This window comes from Haliaeetus leucocephalus, unplaced genomic scaffold (assembly GCF_000737465.1).
Source record: "Haliaeetus leucocephalus isolate CR32 unplaced genomic scaffold, Haliaeetus_leucocephalus-4.0 Scaffold526, whole genome shotgun sequence".
Classification (NCBI taxonomy): domain Eukaryota; kingdom Metazoa; phylum Chordata; class Aves; order Accipitriformes; family Accipitridae; genus Haliaeetus; species Haliaeetus leucocephalus.
Window position 1 is genome coordinate 5386980 of NW_010972962.1, and position 18942 is coordinate 5405921.

The window sequence follows — 18942 nt, forward strand, 5'->3', positions numbered from 1 at the left end:
TGGTTAAAAACCAAAATACTGGGGAAAAAATTAGAGCACCATTGCTACATTGTTAAACATTGACAGCAACAGCTTTAAAACATGTAATACTGTTGATTATGGCTGATTTGGGAGTGGGGTGGGAATACCAATAGCAAGAAGCCATTCACACTCTTAAGAGAACATTGTTTTGCAAGATGGAAAACATCCAGTCAGAAACAAACATGAGAAGATGAATGTGTTTCTATATGTATAATCACTTAAATTCTATCTATCTAAAATCCAAGAATTTAAGCCTTCATAATAAAGTTGAAAGTGTAGTATTAGACATTGTTAGAACTGCTACTTTTTTATTGCCTGCCAATAATTCTCTCTCTTATTTTGAAGCTCAGAATTGCTATAATGGCAAGTCCTGGTAGAAAAGCATAGAGTATTAGGAAATCGATTGTGAACCGGGACAATGCATCAGGAAAGTTTTTTTCAATGAACTCAATGCCATGAGAGAAAATACACGCAGCATTAATTGCAGTGGAACTGTTGGCTCCACCTGTCAAAAGAAAAAATTAGTTTCTTTAGTAGGTGAATCAGTAAAATTAAAACTCAGGCTTCATACATTTGAAATACCTAGCCCTAATGTTATTTTAATGATGAACTATACCCACAGCAGTATGTCTCATCATTTTGCAATAAGAACAGACAAGCCATATGTTTCTGCAGTTAATCTATGCTATATTTGTTGAAGGGAAGAGTAAAGGGTCACTAGGAGCTTTCTGTTTTGCTCATGCCAAACAGAGAAAGCTTTATGGCTTTTCAAACACACTATCTGGAGAGGCCTCAAGAATTAAGTTGCCCAATGTTGTAGACTAGACTTAAGGTGTTCGTATTTATTGAGTCCTTCCAAAATTCAAGAAATGGAGACTGTCTGAAGGGCACATTAAAAATCAGCTGTTTATTATCACTACCAAAGTCATGGATTCACTTTCTAACAGTTGCCATCTATGCTCTTGTAATAAAGAGGGAAAGGAGAGATTAATGGGTAAAGAATATACAGCCTTGGAGAGGAGCACAGACACCTGGCTACAAAGCCCAAAATATCTTGGGGTAGGTCCAAAGCAGTAAGTTTTACCCCCATTGATGGATGTTAGCTACCAACCCTGCCAACCTGACTGATTCTGATGTTTTGCTGGTTATCTTGCTCACAACCAGCAAAACACAGCCTGACAGATCCAAGCTGCTTAATATATGCCATTGTAACATATTTGAACTGAAGCCTTACTAGTATTAGAGGAAACATCTGGTCAGGTGTTACCTGTCAGCGCTCCCTGCACTGATGTTTGATCTTATATTGTGCAATTCTATTGATCTTCTATTTGTGTAACACTGCTCCAATAAGCTCATAAGGGGCTGCAGAGTTTACCTTCCAAAATGCCCCCAAAGGAGGGATAAAAGAACAGATGAAGAAGAGAAAATTAAAAACTGAAAGAATGAGAAATGGTTGGAAAAAAAAAAGTCAAACTTTTGTCTAGCTTCCTGATATGGCGTTATAGTCTTTACTAATTATTAAGCTTTTTTGAAACAACTCGCAAGTTATCTTTATTTTATCAGGATACTTTTGTTGTACATAGAAGGAAAATAAGCATTGACACCTCATTAAAATTATTTACAATGGACTTAAAGGCTGCTTTTTTTGTTTCTTTTGAACACTTACCACATGTGAAGTTTAAGCCATAAAATTCATTGACTATAAGAACTTCACTGCTGTATTTTTGAAAGGTAAGATAACTGAGTATTTTAAAAGGTGTCGGCATTTCTTCGATGGTCCTTAAAGAAACAGAGAAGTTAAATTGGCTTTTGCCATGTTCCAAAAGCCAATTCCACCTCAAATTAAAACAAGCTCTCATCTTTGGTTGTAGCCTGTTACAGAAACAGTTCTTGGCTGTAGTGTTTTCAAACATAAAGTCCATTCTAGTGCTTACTGAGGAGACAACCATGAAGGCTGTCTCTGACTTTGGTACAGTGTCATAACATTCAGCCCTGACTTGTTTATGGACAGTCACAAATAATTCTATGAGGTTGTTTGCTATTTGCATTGCAGTGATAAACTGAAAATGACAAGACCCAATATAAACCTTAGTTGCAAAAATGTGCTGCTTCCAAAGTAAGAAGCCACCACCCCCTCAGTCTATCTTCAAAACCAAAAAAGACTGAATATCAATTCACTGGAACAATAATAACAAAACAAAAATGAAGCAAAAATAATGAGAAACAGACTACAATAACTTTGAAATTACATTATTCAACAAGACTAGGCAATTTCTGCACCTAAAATACTGCAAAACTTTATAATTATACAAACAAATGAACAGAAAAAACCAGCAGTGCCAGTCTCAATGCTATTTTTAATATCCTTCACTGCCTATGAAGTTTAATCAAAGAGATTCACAATATTAACTAGCAATGTCTCTACTGTAAAATAAGGTTAGAAACCACTCTGATACTTTTTAAAAGTTATCATTAAGGCATTAGACTATGGTAGGGGGAGTAACTGTCTTGTCACTATAAACATACATCTTTCTGAAATTAGGCAGGGACCAAATAATTAGATATTAACCTAGTTTTATTTGATAAGCAAGTATTAGCTGAGATCTTTGAAGAGACAAAGCATCATCAACTTTGTGAAGACTCATACGGTTTTCTTGAGGACAGCTTGATGTCATCTATTGTTGGGCATACTTCATTTTCATTGAAAAGATGTCAGGTGAGCAATATCCTATTTGCTCAACATGTCAAGAAAACTACTTTTGACAATAATACGCTTATTCTGGTATGTTTCTCAAAAGCCAGTAATTTCAGTATTGACAAATACAAGGGGAAAACTGTTCAAAGTTTGTGCAATTACAATGCAAAACCACTTATTTGCACAGTAATACAGCAAGTGGATCATAATTTTCCTGTGTATTTACTACACTACTTTTTTACTTATTTTTAGGTAGTTCAGTCTGCAGAGGTGGAAAAAGTGTCTGAAAAGTTCAACGGCTAAACTGGAGAATAACACTAATGAGATAGTTGACCATAACTTTTTTTTAAACCATCATTCCCAGTGTTTAATGACTGGTAAGTACCAGCAGTTACTAAAAGTTGTAGGAGCTTTTTTTTTGTAGGCTTCTTTAATGAGGATAGCATTTCATGGCATAACATTGGCATAAGTAAAAGAATTCAGCTGAGCTGATAGGTATTAATTGCTCAGTTTTATCTTCAATTTATTTGAAAAAAGTGAAAAAAAATGTTAGTATCTTTGTTGATATCTAAAGTTATTAAGTGTCTGTTCTGTGTGTTTAGGTAGGTCTACGTCTGAAGGATAACAGCTGCACTTTCTTTATTTCTTCCATTGCTACCTTGCATTATTGTGCTTCTGCAATACGGGCTGTTCATGAAACTCTTCTGTAGGTAGATTATTTTAACATTAACACCATCATAATGAAATAAAACTTTTTCCTACCTTACTAGTCCCGTTCCCACTATCACACCTGCTGAACTAAGTAGCACCACTCCACTTTGGACTATATTTGGGTTTTGAACCACGCCAAGTATAACAAGCGTTAGTAGTTCACCAATTACATGAGATGCTAAGACAACAGCAAAGAAAATTCCAAATCTGGAAGCATCAGGATACAACCCTGCAGTCCTGTACAAAAATAACATTTAAAAAACAGTATTTGGGTAGTAAACTTGGAACATAGCTTTTATTTTTGTTTTTATTTATTTTTTGCAATTACAGCTCATTAAGCAAACAGTTTATGCCTTAACCCTTAGTATGTTGTTTGGAGCCTTAATATAAAGGACATCCACTTAATGCTGTGACAAAAGTGCAGATATATTAGGTTTTCTCCATCTAGATTAAAGAGGGTTATGTAAAGATGTAGCAAAAATCCATGTTGTTTCAAGATAACCACTGTGGCTTTTAACAATCCCTTAAACTAACATCCTCCTCCTTTTAGAGTCTATGCAGTGGGAGTTATTTATGTAAGTCACATATTTAAAGAACATCTTTATGCAGATAATTAACATGGAATTTTGCACTTCTGATAACTGTGCATGCAAATGTAAAAATGGATATATTCAATTAAATGGAAGACTAATTGAATTCGCCACCCATGTAATTCATCCAAATGCAATTTCCTCCATACTCCTGCACTCTGTAATACAACACGCTCTTCCCAGCTTTTCCCTAGCTAACCAAAGGAAAAAAGTCCTCCGAATCTGTACTAAAGATGAAAAAGTTAAGAAAGCCCAGCAGTTGCTTGGCAAACTTAATTCAGCCTTATAGTGTATATGACAGATGACAAAACCTACATGACATAGTGACTTATTACTCTTTTTCCAAAATACCTCATACCAAAATTGCCTCACACTAGGTGCAGACTGCATGCTTTGCTCAGCTAACAAGCAGCTATTCAACTTTTTATTTTCTTTTTCATTGCTCAATGCAAGGCCCTATGTCTTTTTTTTAATCCACCATGTTCAAACATGGTCTTAAAATAGAAGTATTAATTTTCTCACTGGCTTTCCTGTAGCATTTTTTGTGTGTAACACCAAAATAATCTCTATTACAAATAGATGGCTGAACATTGACTCTTCAAGTACTAAACATTCAATGAGCTAGCAGGTATTTAAACTTTAATCACAGATCGGTGCAGAAGAAACAGCTTTCCGAAGTCCCAGCATAAAAGTATCACCTTCTCTGAGGTGCTCTAATACTTTACACAGAGCTATGTAGATACAGACTAGTAAATCTGGGGTAGGAATAGAAAGAGAAGAAAGCCTAAAGAGAATTAAAAAAAACCCTTTGGAAATTACAGCAATAGAATGGTAAGATGACATAAACTGTTAAAAAATTTCCCAGAGGCATCTTTAGTTAGGAAAATCTGCATAAACAGAGTATGTTTACTTGATTGCAAAAGTGGCTGTATTTGTTCTTGGCCAGACCTGCCTTGTGTCTGATTGGGTAAGAGTCTGGGTCTGACCCAAGCTGTCTGACCCTACAAACACAAAGTCTGTGTTCTTACAAGCCATTTTTGTCATACCAGAGGCTATCAAAGCCTCCCCCAAAGTTAGTCCATCCAGGAAAGTTTACTCCTGCACAGATACAATCTTCAAAAATTCATAGAGAAACTGCTTGCCCTAAGAAGTCTAAGGGCACTATGAAATCACTCTGACACATCGCTGATGGCTTCCAAACAACCACAAGATAGCAAAGATATGTGGAGGCTAATATCTGTAAATACTACCCATTAACTGAAACCACACTCTTTATTGTTGATTGTGTTTGAAGCCACCAAAGCACAAGGGCAAAGTCTGCCCTTATGAATTTCCTGTTCGTTAAGGAGTGAGCGTGACAAACAGTGGCTCATGATCTTCAGGAGCTCCACAAACCTTCCCTCACTGAGCCTGAAAAAGGTGCTTTCCAAATGCCTGCCTTCTCGGCAACCAGCTCACTAGCAGACAGAAACAGAAGGACTCTGGTGAGCCCAGCACATCCTCTAAATGCTTAGTGGGAGGAGAAGTAATTTCTCCTTCTCTGTGAAAAAGGACTTCTCGGGGCAGGCAGCACTGACAGCCTGCAGAAATAAAAGCCCAGGTAGCTCAGGGGACAAAGAGAAGGATGGCCTTGCTTGAACAAAACTGTACTTTTAATATCAGCACCAAACTACAAAAACAAAAAGACCAAAAACCTATGCACCCAAGTCCTCACATCTGGAGAAGCAGGAATCTCCTTCTCTGGGCTTTTGTCTTTTCATCTAGGAGCTGACTGTTACCAAGATCCCAAATGGAAAGAATTAGGTAAATGCTGAGCACTTCCACTCATTACCTGCTACAGGCCAGGAGGAGGAAGAAAACAGTGATCTTTTCCCCTGAGTTTTTCCTAGATGGGAAAACAGCTATTGCAAAATTCCCATGGCAGACTAGCGCCCTGTGCAGAAGTTCTTATTCAGTAGTCCAAGTGATTTGATGTAGTTTTACTTCATCCATTTTCAAACTGCCCAAGGGCATCTTACTGCAGAGTAAGAGCACTAACATGCACAGCTACAGCAGAATAGCTCCTGCACTTTTATCTTTTTTACAAGGGTCTATCCACTCACCATTTCTCAACAGCTAACCAGAGAACATGCGTCCAGGACACAATCCAAGCTTGCTATTCACTTGTACACATTTTACTATAGACTGCCATCTGATTGCAACTTTACTATCAACTGTCGCATGAAAACAAAAATTAACTTCAGTGCACTACACATCTCTCCTTTCATGATCAGGAAAACAAAAAAACAAAAAAAAAGAAAAAGACTGAAGGACAGAAATGGGTCCTTATTACTTTGCTATTAGCTTACATAAGCATCCATGAACTCATATTAAGTTCAGAATAAGCAAGTGGAATGTGAGAAATCAATGGAACAGAAATGAAGAAGAGCAGACCTATATGACAGATAAGACAATGAACAGAGGAAGTATTTCATCACCCCATTCTGAGGTACTACTTCACAATAATGCAACAAAATGAACGTACTGAAGGGAAAAAAGCATGCTTTACAGTCAAACCCTTTCTTTCACTATCAGAAATCCACTTTAGTGCCTTTCTCTGGAGAGTAGAAGAGAGGGATCCACATCTCATTACTTCCATACGTTGTAGCTAAGCCCCAAATGTCCCAGGAAATATGAAGCTTTGTTACTGTCACATACCTACTGTTGTCTTCCTTTTTTCTCTAATTTCCTGTCCTTCTAAATATAATGTAAAATGACGCTTCCTGCTTTTGGTATGACACAAGAATGATAAATATCCCAGGCCCATTAAAACTTCCCAAGTTACCTAGAGAACTGGTAACTTACTCAGAAAGTGTTTTAACACTGCCTGAAAGAGAAAGGCTAAAATTGTTGACTTTCCTTAAGCTTTCTCTGTAATCATTCTGAGGGACCATAGCTTGAAGCCATGCCAGGAGGCCTGTTGCTGACATGGGAATTGAAACTGATAACAAAAAGAAAATAACAATCCAATAGATGGTACAAGAGCTTACCAATATATAAAGGTGCTGAATATCGCCACGCTGATGACACTGAAGGGCAGGAAATGTACTATATAAGCTATAAGCATTTGCCACTTCTTATACAAGCCATCTTTGCTTTCTTGGTCACTGATAGCACGTAAAGGTGGGACTGGATTAAATACATAAAAAATAAATTAAATCACCATTGAATAAAGACACCAAGACTTGTTGCTAGCAAAAATGACCTGAAGCACAGAGACAACTTTGAGAATATATCAGAAACATTCTGCTTCAACCAGTCTGATCACTTTTTCCCCCTCCATAAATGCTAAACATGCTCCCAGAAGATTGCAAAAGTTGGTAAGCTTAATGAAGAAGGCCTAACTAGGCAGCATGCAGGACAGCCTTCTCTTTTAGCAGATAGAAATGGAAGACATGAAAAAAACTGCCGTGACTGGATAATTTCTTGAGGTGCCCTGATCTCCAGGTGATGACAGCAGTGTACATTCCCTACATGAGCAGAACAGTTTTTAGGGTTGTAAATAGACACTACTGTCGGTCCTTGGCAGCTGTAAAACAAACACCCTCTAAGAAAAATGTAATCATCACATAATTCTCTTAAATCTAGTTATGCTTAATTGTTGTCAAAGCTGTTTTGTACTTCCGTCCTTTCCATGTCTTTGGTTTTGATCTCACTTAAGACGTTAACTGCAGACCTAGACTTTGTGCTGCCTTTATAACAGTACACGCAGGCAAGTTAAGGGCTCTTGCACAGTTCAGAATAAAGCCTCCATCGGAGGCCAGCTGTAAAAGGGAGAGGCAGGGATCAGGGCATATTCCTTCATTAAGTGCAGTAGACCTGGAGCCCCTCTGATGGGCTAATCTTTTTCTGTGGTGTGAAGCTTTCTGGTGCTTTGCCTTTGAATTTCATGCTTCTGTATCAGCTCTGACATTACCTAAAACTGTTAAGAAACTTTAAATTACTATCTTCAAAAAAGACTTTTTCCTATTTACAAGATAGTGGCAGCAATACATGCTGCTGCACAAAATACAGGACAGAAACTCACAAAGGGCAACAGCATTGAGCATCCCTGTGTAGGGGGGGGCACTCACGCACTGGTAGACAAGCCCCACACGGTCCTGCACGGCTCCTTTTACCAGGTCATTCCTTAGTCTAAGAAGGAAAAATACTACAAACAAGCCAAATAACAGATTCTGGAGGAGACGCATGATGATGCCCATCTTATCTCTGGAGAAGTTTCTTGTTGTCCTCCTGATAATGAAACAAAACAATAACAATATACTTGTTAGCTACGACTGGCAACATGTTGGTGGGCTATTTAGCTCTGAACAAATCTTACACACACAGTCTCCACAAAAAGGTGATATAATAAAAAAGACAGGGACAAGTACAGTAGTAGACCAAAATAACCAAGAAAGTGCATTATATATGGGAGAAAAACCTGAAAGATTAGTGGATAAGAAAAAAGATTTTTTTTTTTAAGAAAAAAAAAGTCTTACCGTAAAAGAATCCATAATTTGTAAAAGGCACTGGGTGAGTCTTTGTTTTTGAACGGTATTGGTGGCAGCTCTTTCATACCCTTTGTTCTTTCAATGGCTGCCAGTACTTTGCCAAAGATCTCCGATTTTTTGTAGGCTGATACAATTACCTGAACCCTACTGTAGGTTTCGAGTTCACGTTCCTTGCTTTGGGTGTCCACAGATGTCAGATCCACTGTAAATTTACAAAGTGTTTACTATATATACACATCACTTTACCTTCATATCTCTTCCCCCCTTGCAACCAACCTTTCCTTGTCTCTATCCTCTATCCAAAGAAGAAAAGGTCCACTGAAAGTATTCAAGGTTTCTTTTACTCCTCCTTTCCGTTAGAAGCAGCATGAACAAATAACTGTTGCAGCCACAAAAAATCTTTGTGTTTGTGGCCTCTGTAGAACCCTAAAGTTTGAGTCCTTTACCTGGAAACACAAGGACTGAGCATGCGTTGGTCAGACCTTTAGCATTCTCCTTGCTCAGCACAGAGCTGTGCCACCAGTGAAGCGCTACTGCTGCCAAGAGCGAGGCAGAGCACCAGCTGAGGATGAACATTAATGAGGATGAAGAGATGACTTTTTGGTCATGTATTTCTCAGGTTTTCAGGCAAATGATCAGACGTGGCTCCCTGATTCCCACTTGTCCTCTGCCTGCTCCTCTATAACCATGGAGCTTTATTTTTCAGTTAGTCTGAGCTCATGCTGCAGAGACACTGCTCTTCTCTACTTGAGATGTTGCTGCATTGCTGCGCTGGGTTTCACCCACCTCCTTCTCAGACATACTTCTGTTTTAATGTGAAGTTAGAGGATGTTCAGCAGGCCAAATTCCCCTAGCAGGCTCAGCCCCAGCTGAAGAAAATATTACTTACTGCCGTGGAACTTAAAAAAGTAAATACTTCACAGAGTTAATGTTTCCTTCTAATAAAACCACCTATACCTACTCCTGACACCAGCAATTCTTTTAATGGCAGATGGGAGCTTTGTGTGTGCTATTTGTAGAAATCATATGGACTCAGCAATAGTGCTAAAATGCATTAGACATTTCCCTTTTCCCTAACAGCAATAAATTATCTAAGTTTTCAAAAGCTAGATTGTCATTCTCAGGAATTGCTGTTCTTACAGATTTTTTATATTAGTCTTCTACATCTGATAAGACATCTTTATCAGTTATTTATTCCTAAGGTTTCTGTCATCCTTAGATTTCAGTTTTACAGCATTATGCTCAACTTCAAAATACAAACTGAACAAGAGAAAGGGAGGCCTTGTCCAAGATTCTTAACTTGTCCTCAAAAACTGAATTAAGCTTATGAATACTTCCCTGGTGTTCTGAAAGCTGGAATTCAGCAGAATTGTCTTTAATGGTAAACATATCCAAAATGAAGTCTTCACTTTCATAAATATGACCATCCGAAATGCAAATTTTGCACTTTTTAAAACTTGGCCAGTGTGACTTGCTGGAACTCGCACAGCAAATAAATGGCAACCAGGTGTGTTTTTAAAAAATGGTGACACTGACTAGTCACTAGACCAAATAGCCAATGTCTACCATGCATTTGTACTTTTTTTTATAAACAACATATGACATTACAATAATATAATCCACACTCAATACATATGATCTATTTTCCTCTGGTGTAAATGATATCAGAATCTGTCCATTCACATCATTAAATCACACAAAAATTATAAACTAACAATTTTCTGAAGACTAAATATTCTGATGATTCTTTGCTCTAAACTGTATTTTTTCCTTTTCTTGTCACATTCAAAGGTTGACACTTGAAGAATGCAGTACTCTCTCTACCAAGCTTTTTTAAGAGTGGGTCTAAATCTCAAATCATCTATGCTTTTCAAGACTATTCAAATTCATGAAGGCAAAATTATCCTCACTGTCACACCAGTGTTTTCAGCTTCATCCCATTCCAGCTTCATGTCAACAACCATTCTCTCTTCTCTCCGAGTTTAGGATGCCATCTAGACAATAGGAAAACACTGCCTCCTCTGAATGCAGCTTTTTGGATTGGTCAAATTCCCTGGTTAATGCGCAGCTAGCATTGTCAGAAATCAGTCTACATACATACTGGATTTAAAGAGAGATATATACATGTATGTATATGTGTACACATACATGCACACACAAACACATACACATTCTCTTCAAACGTGTATCTGCATGGATCAGGTACACAGATGCCCTGCAGCAAAACCTAGCCTCATTTCTAAAGTCTCACGCTGAGACTTTTTTTCATCCTGAATTGGTAAAACAGTAGTCTTCAGCTTTTGCCAACAGCTTGCTATCATCAGCTCCTGAAGCATCTGTATGTTCTGCTGTAGTAGCTCACCCTGGTATTAGGAACTCCCCAAACTTTTGGAAACCTCTAACCCAGCACCTCTGGAAATACATGCCTCAAGTCATCCCATATTTATTCTACATCCTTCCCTGCAGGCAACTGTTTTCAGTTGCTTTGCATCACAGAGTCCATAAGAGCATGGGACTTTCCACAGTTTTGGCATCAAATTGATTTTCCAACGTCCAGTAGACAGCCATAGGGAGATGCCATCAGGAATCCACAGGTTTCATGAGGTTCCTTTTTATTGTAGTTTACTCCTTTCTGCTGTGTTTCAGACCTACTGCAAACTTTTGCTGTTTTACAAAGCCAGTGGCAGTTACGTTGGCCCAGCTCTCTCTGTTCTCTGAGCTGAGAATAATTACAAAGTTGAGGAAGAATTCAAACACATTTCTATCTCTGGAAAAACTTTAATTTGGGGAAGAAACCAACTTGTATGTCTAAAGGAAACCCATATTTTTACCAAAACAACTTACACAAACTTACCATAGAAGTCAAAAGGATTTGATTGCTCGGGACAAGAATAGCCACAGTCACTAAAAAATGTGATCATTTCCATAGGGTTCCCACAGAAAACCATTTCTCCAAAGCTCATGATGGCTATTTTGTCAAATAACTGGGGGGGGCAAATTAATATATTAGCAATATGTACTGAGAAGTGCATTAATTCTTGAGTACAGCTACTGTCTTGGTAATAAAAATGCTTTGACAGGAAAAATAGTTTTGACACATTCAAACTTACTTAGTATATTTCTCTCAAAGGAAGTTTGTCCTTTCTTTCACTCCTCTTGGTGGTTATGCAAGATGACACATCTTTAAGCTCTTAAAACTAGTGGTTCTCCAAACTGTCTGTGACAGCAGCATACAGAGGCAATCCACAAATAGAGATGGGACTGTGGACTGCTGACTTCACTTCTAATGCACCTTCACTTACTGACTGACCTCCTTTGGCACTTAATAGCCCCAGTCTGTAAAATCCCCAAATCATTGGAAAGATTATCCTGAAGTGCTTAAGGATTTTAACAGCACTACTCTTCAGATGAACATTTGCCAGGGCAGGGTTTCCACCAGCTATGATCAATCCATATTCCCAAGGCACCAGGACTACTTTCAGTCCAGAAAAGCACTGTCACTCCACTCTGGCTTCATGACCACTTACAGCCAATTCAGTCAGCCAGGGAAGAGGTGCCTTGCATTCACGTGGTGGCTGGTGGATGTGTCAGAAGAGCGAAGTGCAAAACAGTAATCGGAAGGGAGAAATGTTCTCCCCAGCACAAGCCCCAGGCAAGGCAGGCCTGCCCCACCACATGACCAAGGTGTACCCACATCACTTGACACAAAGAAGAAAAAAAGATTATTATTTTTTTCCTTTCCATTCCAAATCATGGCTTTATCTGTCTCAAGTTGCAAGTGTTACTGAAATATGAATATGTAAAGATAAAATAAGTGCTAGTTTTTACAGTGCCTGCACACATGGGGGATTTACATGGCTTCTCCCAGTGTTTTTGATTTGGGTAGCTGCATAACACAAAGGTTAGGCACACAGTCAGTGTGCATACTATTTTCACAGGGTAGTGTGTGTCCCAAAGTGCCCTATGACTGACAGAAAGACAGACCTGTAAAGTTCAAGACAAGTCTGTATTTTATGCAAGGGGGAGGGAAGAGAGCCTTTGAAGGCAGCTATCCTGGATCTTGTACTTTTATCCTGCAAAGAACGTAGGTACTAAAAAGCCTGGTAAAAAAAGCAAACAGTGAGTAGACATCATTTACCCTGAAGAGTTCTGAGCGAGGCTGATGAATTGTAATAATCACAATCCTGTGTCTGTGTGCAAGCTCTGAGAGAAGCGAGACAATCTGGTTTGCAGTCAGGCAGTCCAACCCTGTTGTTGGTTCATCAAGTAGCATGACCTCTGTGAAATAACAAGAAATAGCATTAAAACTCAGGTAAGTGGGGAGCAAATGTTATAGCTGCTGCCTTTGAAGCTAATTTGGCAAATAGTATAGCAATTACTTTAGATGTGAAGTTCCACATGTAAAGCAGAATATTGCATAGATGTTGCCATGATGTGATCTTTCAACTTTAGTTAGCTTCAGTGCTTCAGTTTCAACAACTTGGAATAAGAACATAAAAAACTACTGCAGGATCAGAGCACAATCTTTTTTTTTTCTAAGTTCAGGTGAAATCTTAAAATTACCAAAATAGATTTGATGTATACATCTGCTTCTAAGAACAATAATGATAAATTTCAGCATGTATACAAATCTAAATATAACTGACATAATTAGCTAGAAGTTATAATCTGAATTAAAGCTAAATATACACACAAAATTTGTTATGAACAAACTAAAAGTTGTTGAAATACAGCATATATACTTCCATAGATGAGAGAGGTGGGTTTTTTTATTGCATTTTCTTCATTATTTTATTGCACATGGAAGGGTAAAAGTTACAGTCATATCCATTATTTTTACATAGAAGAGACACAACACAGAAGAGGGCAGTTCAGCCTTGATCAGGATAAGGGGGGAGGAGAGCTTCTACACAGAATTACTATAGTGTTTACTATAGAGTTTAGTGAACTTACTGAGCAATAACTACACCCAATGAACTAACTCTCCAGGAGTCACCAGTAGCAGTGATGTACCTCACTTTGCTATTTAAATGCTCCTTCCTGCCTGGTTTGCAGTCCTACCACATCTGCACTGCTACGAGGACTCCAGAATCCAATAAATGCATGCTATACATTGACTCCATAAGATTCTGGCACCTTTAAGAAACTATCTCAAAACTGACAAAATTTACAGCGCTGTTTCCCATGGCTAATCCTTCTAGTTGCTCTTCTTTGATTTTCATTCATTGGAATTTTTTTGGCTCTGCAATGTACATGGCGCTTACACATGCACGGCTCAATGGCAGCTACTCCACTACAAAGCTCAATGCTTGCATACGTGTGGCTCCAATGTGCTCAAAAACTGTAAATTAATGTGCCACAACCAATATTTCATACACAGGAAGGGTGAGCCCAGAAAGACTTAAAATAGATAAATGCAAGTCTAAACCTATGTTCAGTCCCTAAGATTTTAAAACTGTCTACTTTAGAAGATCAGCTAATAGTTTAATGGCAGACCTGACTTACTGCTCATCCTCTTCTGTCATTACTAGACTAGCTTTTGCTGAATTACATAACTGTTGTGGTTTAAGCCCAGCTGTCAACTAAAGCACCATGCAGCCACTCACTCACTCACTCCTTCTCTCCCCCGGTGGGATGGGGAGGAGAATCAGAAGAAAAAGGTAAAACCTCGTGGGTTGAGATAAGGACAGTTTAACAGCACAACACAAGGAAAGTAGTAGTAGTAATAACAATAACACTAATAAAAGAATGTATAAAGCGAGTGATGCACAGTGCAATTGCTCACCTCTTGGAACCCAATGCTCAGCCCATTCCCGAGCCACGATCCCTCCTGCCCCTGGCCGGCTCCCCCAGTTATATATTAATCATGATGTCATATGGTATCAAATATCCCCTTGGCTAGTTCGAGTCAGCTGTCCTGGCTGTGTCCCCTCCCAGCTTCTTGTGAAAATAACTCTATCCCAGCTGAACCCAGGTCAAGAATATAAACGCTTTTGTATTTTGAAGTGGTTTATGGGGGTCCATGGCAGGAGCACAAAGTGACACTGCTTTGTTTTATTTTGAAAATCCATGCAGTGGTACTTACTGGGATCTTGTAATAGCTGGGCTGCAATTGAAACACGACGTCTCTCACCCCCAGAAATTCCTACAAGAATACGGCTTCCAATTATTTTGTCAGCAATGTGGCTGAGACTCAGCTCAGCCATAACTGCATCTACCTGAAAAATAATTACAATTTAGAAAGACTAAACACCATCCAACTCGGATACCTGTGTGCAAGATGAAAATAAAAGAAAAAAAGACATAATTTTAAGCCATGGCTTTTCCAATATGCTGCTTGCATCCATTCTAGTTGGAAGGTATCTGGCCTCATTTCTATTCGATTATGTTTAATACATTATTTCAATTATTATTTTTTAAATTTTATTTTCGTGTATTCTGAAATGGGTAGAATTTTAGCTTCAGTTGACATTAAGAGATGACGAGTTCAGAGCTGGGACTAGAAGTTTAGGTATGAAGCATAATGTGCTGGTCTGGTTTCCAAAATAAGGGAGCAGAAAGGCACATGAATTCTGAGGAAGTATAAAATACTGAGTAGAAGATAGGGTGAAGAGAGAAGACAGAAAGCAAGAGCCTTGGTCAGCAATATCTAATCTTTACTCTCAACAGAGGCCAAAAGGAATCCTTTCATAGATCTGTGTATTGGGTTTGTGTGGCAAGGTTTTGGGAGCAGGGGGTGGGGGTTACAGGGGTGGCTTTTGTGAGAAGCTGCTTCCCCTGTGTCCAACAGAGCCAATGCCAGCCGACTCTAAGACTGACCTGCCACCGGCCAAAGCCGAGCCCATCAGTGACGGTGGTGGTGCCTCTGGGAGAACAGATTTAAGAAGGAAAAAAAGTTGCCGGGACACACAGAAACGGCAGCCGGAAAGAGGAGTGAGAACATGCGAGAGAAACAACCCTGCAGACCCCCAGGTCAGTGAAGAAGGAGGGGGAGGAGATGCTCCAGGCACCGGAGCAGAGATTCCCCTGCAGCCCGTGGGGAAGACCCTGGTGAGGCAGGCTGTCCCCCTGCAGTCCACGGAGGTCCACGGTGGAGCAGATATCCACCTGCAGCCCATGGAGGATCCCACGCCGGAGCAGGTGGGTGCCCGAAGGAGGCTGTGACCCCGTGGGAACCCTGCGCTGGAGCAGGCCGCTGGCAGGACCTGCAGATCTGTGGAGAGAGGAGCCCACGGAGCAGGTTTTCTGGCAGGACCTGTGACCCTGTGGGGGACCCTCGCTGGAGCAGTGTGCTCCTGAAGGACTGCACGCCATGGAAAGGACCCATGCTGGAGCAGTTCGTGAAGAACTGCAGCCCGTGGGAAGGACCCCACACTGGAGAATTTCGTGGAGGACTGTCTCCCATGGGAGGGACCCCACACTGGAGCAGGGGAAGAGTGTGAGGAGTCCTCCCCCTGAGGAGTAAGGAGCGGCAGAGACAATGTGTGGTGAACTGACCCCAACCCCCATTCCCCATCCCCCTGCGGTGCTGGCGGCGGTAGGTAGAGAATCTGGGAGGAAAGTTGTGCCCAGGAAGAAGGGAGGAGTGGAGGGAAGTTGTTCTGAGATTTGGTTTTATTTTCTTATTACCCTACTCTGGTTGACTGGTAATAAATTGAGTTAACTTTCCCCAAGTTGAGTCTGTTTTGCCCATGACAGTAATTGGTGAGTGATCTCTCCTGTCCTTATCTCAACACACAAGCCCTTTGTTATATTTTCTCTCCCCTGTCCAGCTGAGGCGGGGGGAGTGATAGAACGGCTTTGGTGGGCACCTGGCATCCAGCCAGGGTCAACCCACCACAATCTGACACACACCTAATTTCTCAAGAAAGTAGCTTGTAAGGGGCTGGCTTATTAGACCAGTGCTTTTTGGAGCTGTTCTGCCTAGTGAGCATGTCCTGCAGGAGACAGAATAGTGTCAAAGTCACCTCTGCTGTCCATAAGACGTGCCAGCACAAATGGCATTGAACACCTCAGAGAACTGGCTTTCCCATCTGGGGAAGGGGAGCTGACCTCAATACCAACAGCAGCATCTCCTGCAGCAGTAACTGCTGCACCTTTGGGTGGGAGAGTTTTGTCCCAGCATAATGGTGATTCCCTGGGGCATCAGCACAAGCCCCTTGCAGAGGCACGGATCACCAGAGAGCTTGTGTCCTACTCCTCAGCAGGACAATTTCTCCACATTTGCAGAATGGGGATTACAAAACTTTATAAACATAAAACACAGCCATGGATGGAAAGTGCTGCTGGTAAAAGCATTACATGTCTACCTTTCTGGTGGAAGATGATAAAATACAGACCTTCTTTTTGATGAAGTCATCGGAGCATTTCTGAAGAGTTAGTAAAGCAGTGTAGGTCAGAGACTCTTGTATGGTGAGGAAGCTTAACAAAGCGTCACTCTGGAAAAAAAAAAAAAGGTGAAGAGGAAGAAGCAATTAGTCCTGTAGTAACTAAGATCTTGCCCCTGCTCGCACAACCTTCATTCATTCATACAATTTATTAACTGCTTTGTACCAAATTTACTAGTAAAATCACAGTCAGATTACATTACTCCATTACACTAGCAACTTTACTTTCTTTACGTGAGAGGAAGCACAATGCACAAAAATAAATGTAGAAATCAACCTGTGGCACATAAGAGAAGCAATCTCTGAACTGTTGTTTCTTCAGCTGACGCCCATTCACGTATACTTCACCAAAGTTGTCTTTATGTCCCAGTCTTCCTGATATTGCATCCAGAAGTGTTGTTTTCCCAGATCCTTTCAAACAAAAGAAATTAATCATGTGATGAGATGAATTTTATGATTTCAAGAGTGCTAGCCTCACTTGGATGGAGACATATGAGAAGAAGAAAGTATTTTTTTTCTCAATAACATTAAAATAATAAGTCCTGAAAATGCAGCTAGTTAAGGGGAAGTAAAAGGGAAGCCTAGAATGTGTGTAAATTAGTATTTAATTTTTACAAATTCACACTGCATAGTGAAACACTTGGGTTTAGAAGTAACCTTATCTTTTATTGAAGTTATAATTGTTAGTTAGATGACAGAAGACTGAACTCTGAAAACCAAGCACCATGGTTTTACAAAGCAGAGGTTAAAACCAGCTGCAATTTCATTATTTAAAACACAGACCTCAGTCACATTCATACCACTGTGGAAGTCACTGGTATTAACTCCGATCTTATTTCTTTTAAAGTACTGGAACAACTTACCAGAATTTCCTAAAATCCCCATCATCTGGCCACTCTCTACGTGAAAAGAAACATCCTTAAGTATTTGCCGGGTCCATTTTTTATGATATAAAGAAATGTTCCACCACGGGCCAACACGTTCTCTTGGAAAACAAACATCAAAAAAGATTAAATAAGGAAGATTTAAACATTTTGTGTAAAGCAAGTGAATGGTTTATAGCTACTTGCATGTGGGATGGGAGCCTGCCAGTATTTAAAATATTGGAAAAAAAAAAAAAGAAAAAAAAAAATCCCCCTCCCCCCACCCCCCCAGGCTTTAAGTTTTTAACTTCTTCATTGTCTGGAAGATAAAACAAATTCTGAACAGATTTCTCAGAATGACTGCTACAGGGCTTTCGGACTACAACCAAAAGGGGAAATTTAAACTGAGACTGTATTTGTTGACAATGTTTGCCAGCCATTAATCCACCTGACCATTTTCTTAGGGCCTCACGTTATCCTTCTGGCAGCAGTAAGAAAGGCAATGGGAAAGGGCACAGTCTTTGGAAAAGGCCTCTAAAGCACCTCCTTCAGAGAGATGTGAAGAAAAACTGGTGAACCTTCTGGAGGACAGACCGGCTCTGCCTCCCTCAAAGCCATGTACTCTACCCCTGTGGTGGGTGGCCCAGCGCCATGAGGCTGGCGGCCTGGGCAATGTCCATCCATCTTTACTGGGCTGAAGCCAAACCCACGGCCCTCTCCCCTTGGTCCCTGGGGTCAAAGCAGCTCCTGGCGGGCAGGGGCCCTCCCCAGCCTTACCTGACGGTGTAGGAGACGCCCCGGACACTGATGCTGTCGGAGGGCTGCGCCACAGCCTTTGCCTCGCCTGTCTGCCCGCTGCTGCTGCTCCTCTCCAGGGCAGGAGACCCTCTGCCCGACATCCTCTGGTGCTGGGGCCCCACAGGCACCCTCCCTCACGCTGTTGGCCAGGCGCCTGACACTGCCACCACCGTGCCTCCCCCCGCACTGGGCAGGGGCAGCTCCCCACTGTCCCCGGGTCAGAGCAGGTCAGTGCCCCTCAGCAGTCGCCACCGGGGAAGCACCTAAAAGAAAACAGAGGGGCTCTCAGTTCTTCCTTCTTCCCGAGAACAACTGTAGGCGATTAGCTGAAGCCACTATCTGATG

At 40.5% G+C, this 18942-nt stretch overlaps 1 protein-coding gene across 1 annotated transcript; it reads right to left on the minus strand.

The window, feature by feature from the left end:
- Positions 1-329: 329 nt before the first annotated feature.
- ABCG5 (ATP-binding cassette, sub-family G (WHITE), member 5) lies at positions 330-18698 on the minus strand. The gene is made up of 13 exons (XM_010576467.1): positions 18577-18698; positions 17800-17921; positions 17214-17347; positions 16889-16987; positions 14635-14767; positions 12688-12827; positions 11404-11533; positions 8538-8751; positions 8084-8289; positions 7047-7185; positions 3479-3664; positions 1682-1800; positions 330-520 (listed from the first exon to the last, which is right to left on the minus strand). The coding sequence occupies exons 1-13, from the start codon at positions 18696-18698 to the stop codon at positions 330-332; spliced, it is 1935 nt and encodes a 644-aa protein (XP_010574769.1).
- Positions 18699-18942: the final 244 nt, after the last annotated feature.

What these genes read in the sequence shown, in the direction of transcription:
- ABCG5 (XM_010576467.1), bottom strand. Translation starts at nt 18,698, where the DNA reads ATGTCGGGCAGAGGGTCTCCTGCCCTGGAGAGGAGCAGCAGCAGCGGG. An exon ending in AAATCCTTTTGACTTCTATG is followed by an intron (nt 8,752 to 11,403) that starts GTAAGTTTGTGT and finishes GTAAATTTACAG; the next exon opens with TGGATCTGACATCTGTGGAC. An exon ending in AAACTTCACATGTGGTAAGT is followed by an intron (nt 521 to 1,681) that starts GTTCAAAAGAAA and finishes TGACAGGTGGAG; the next exon opens with CCAACAGTTCCACTGCAATT.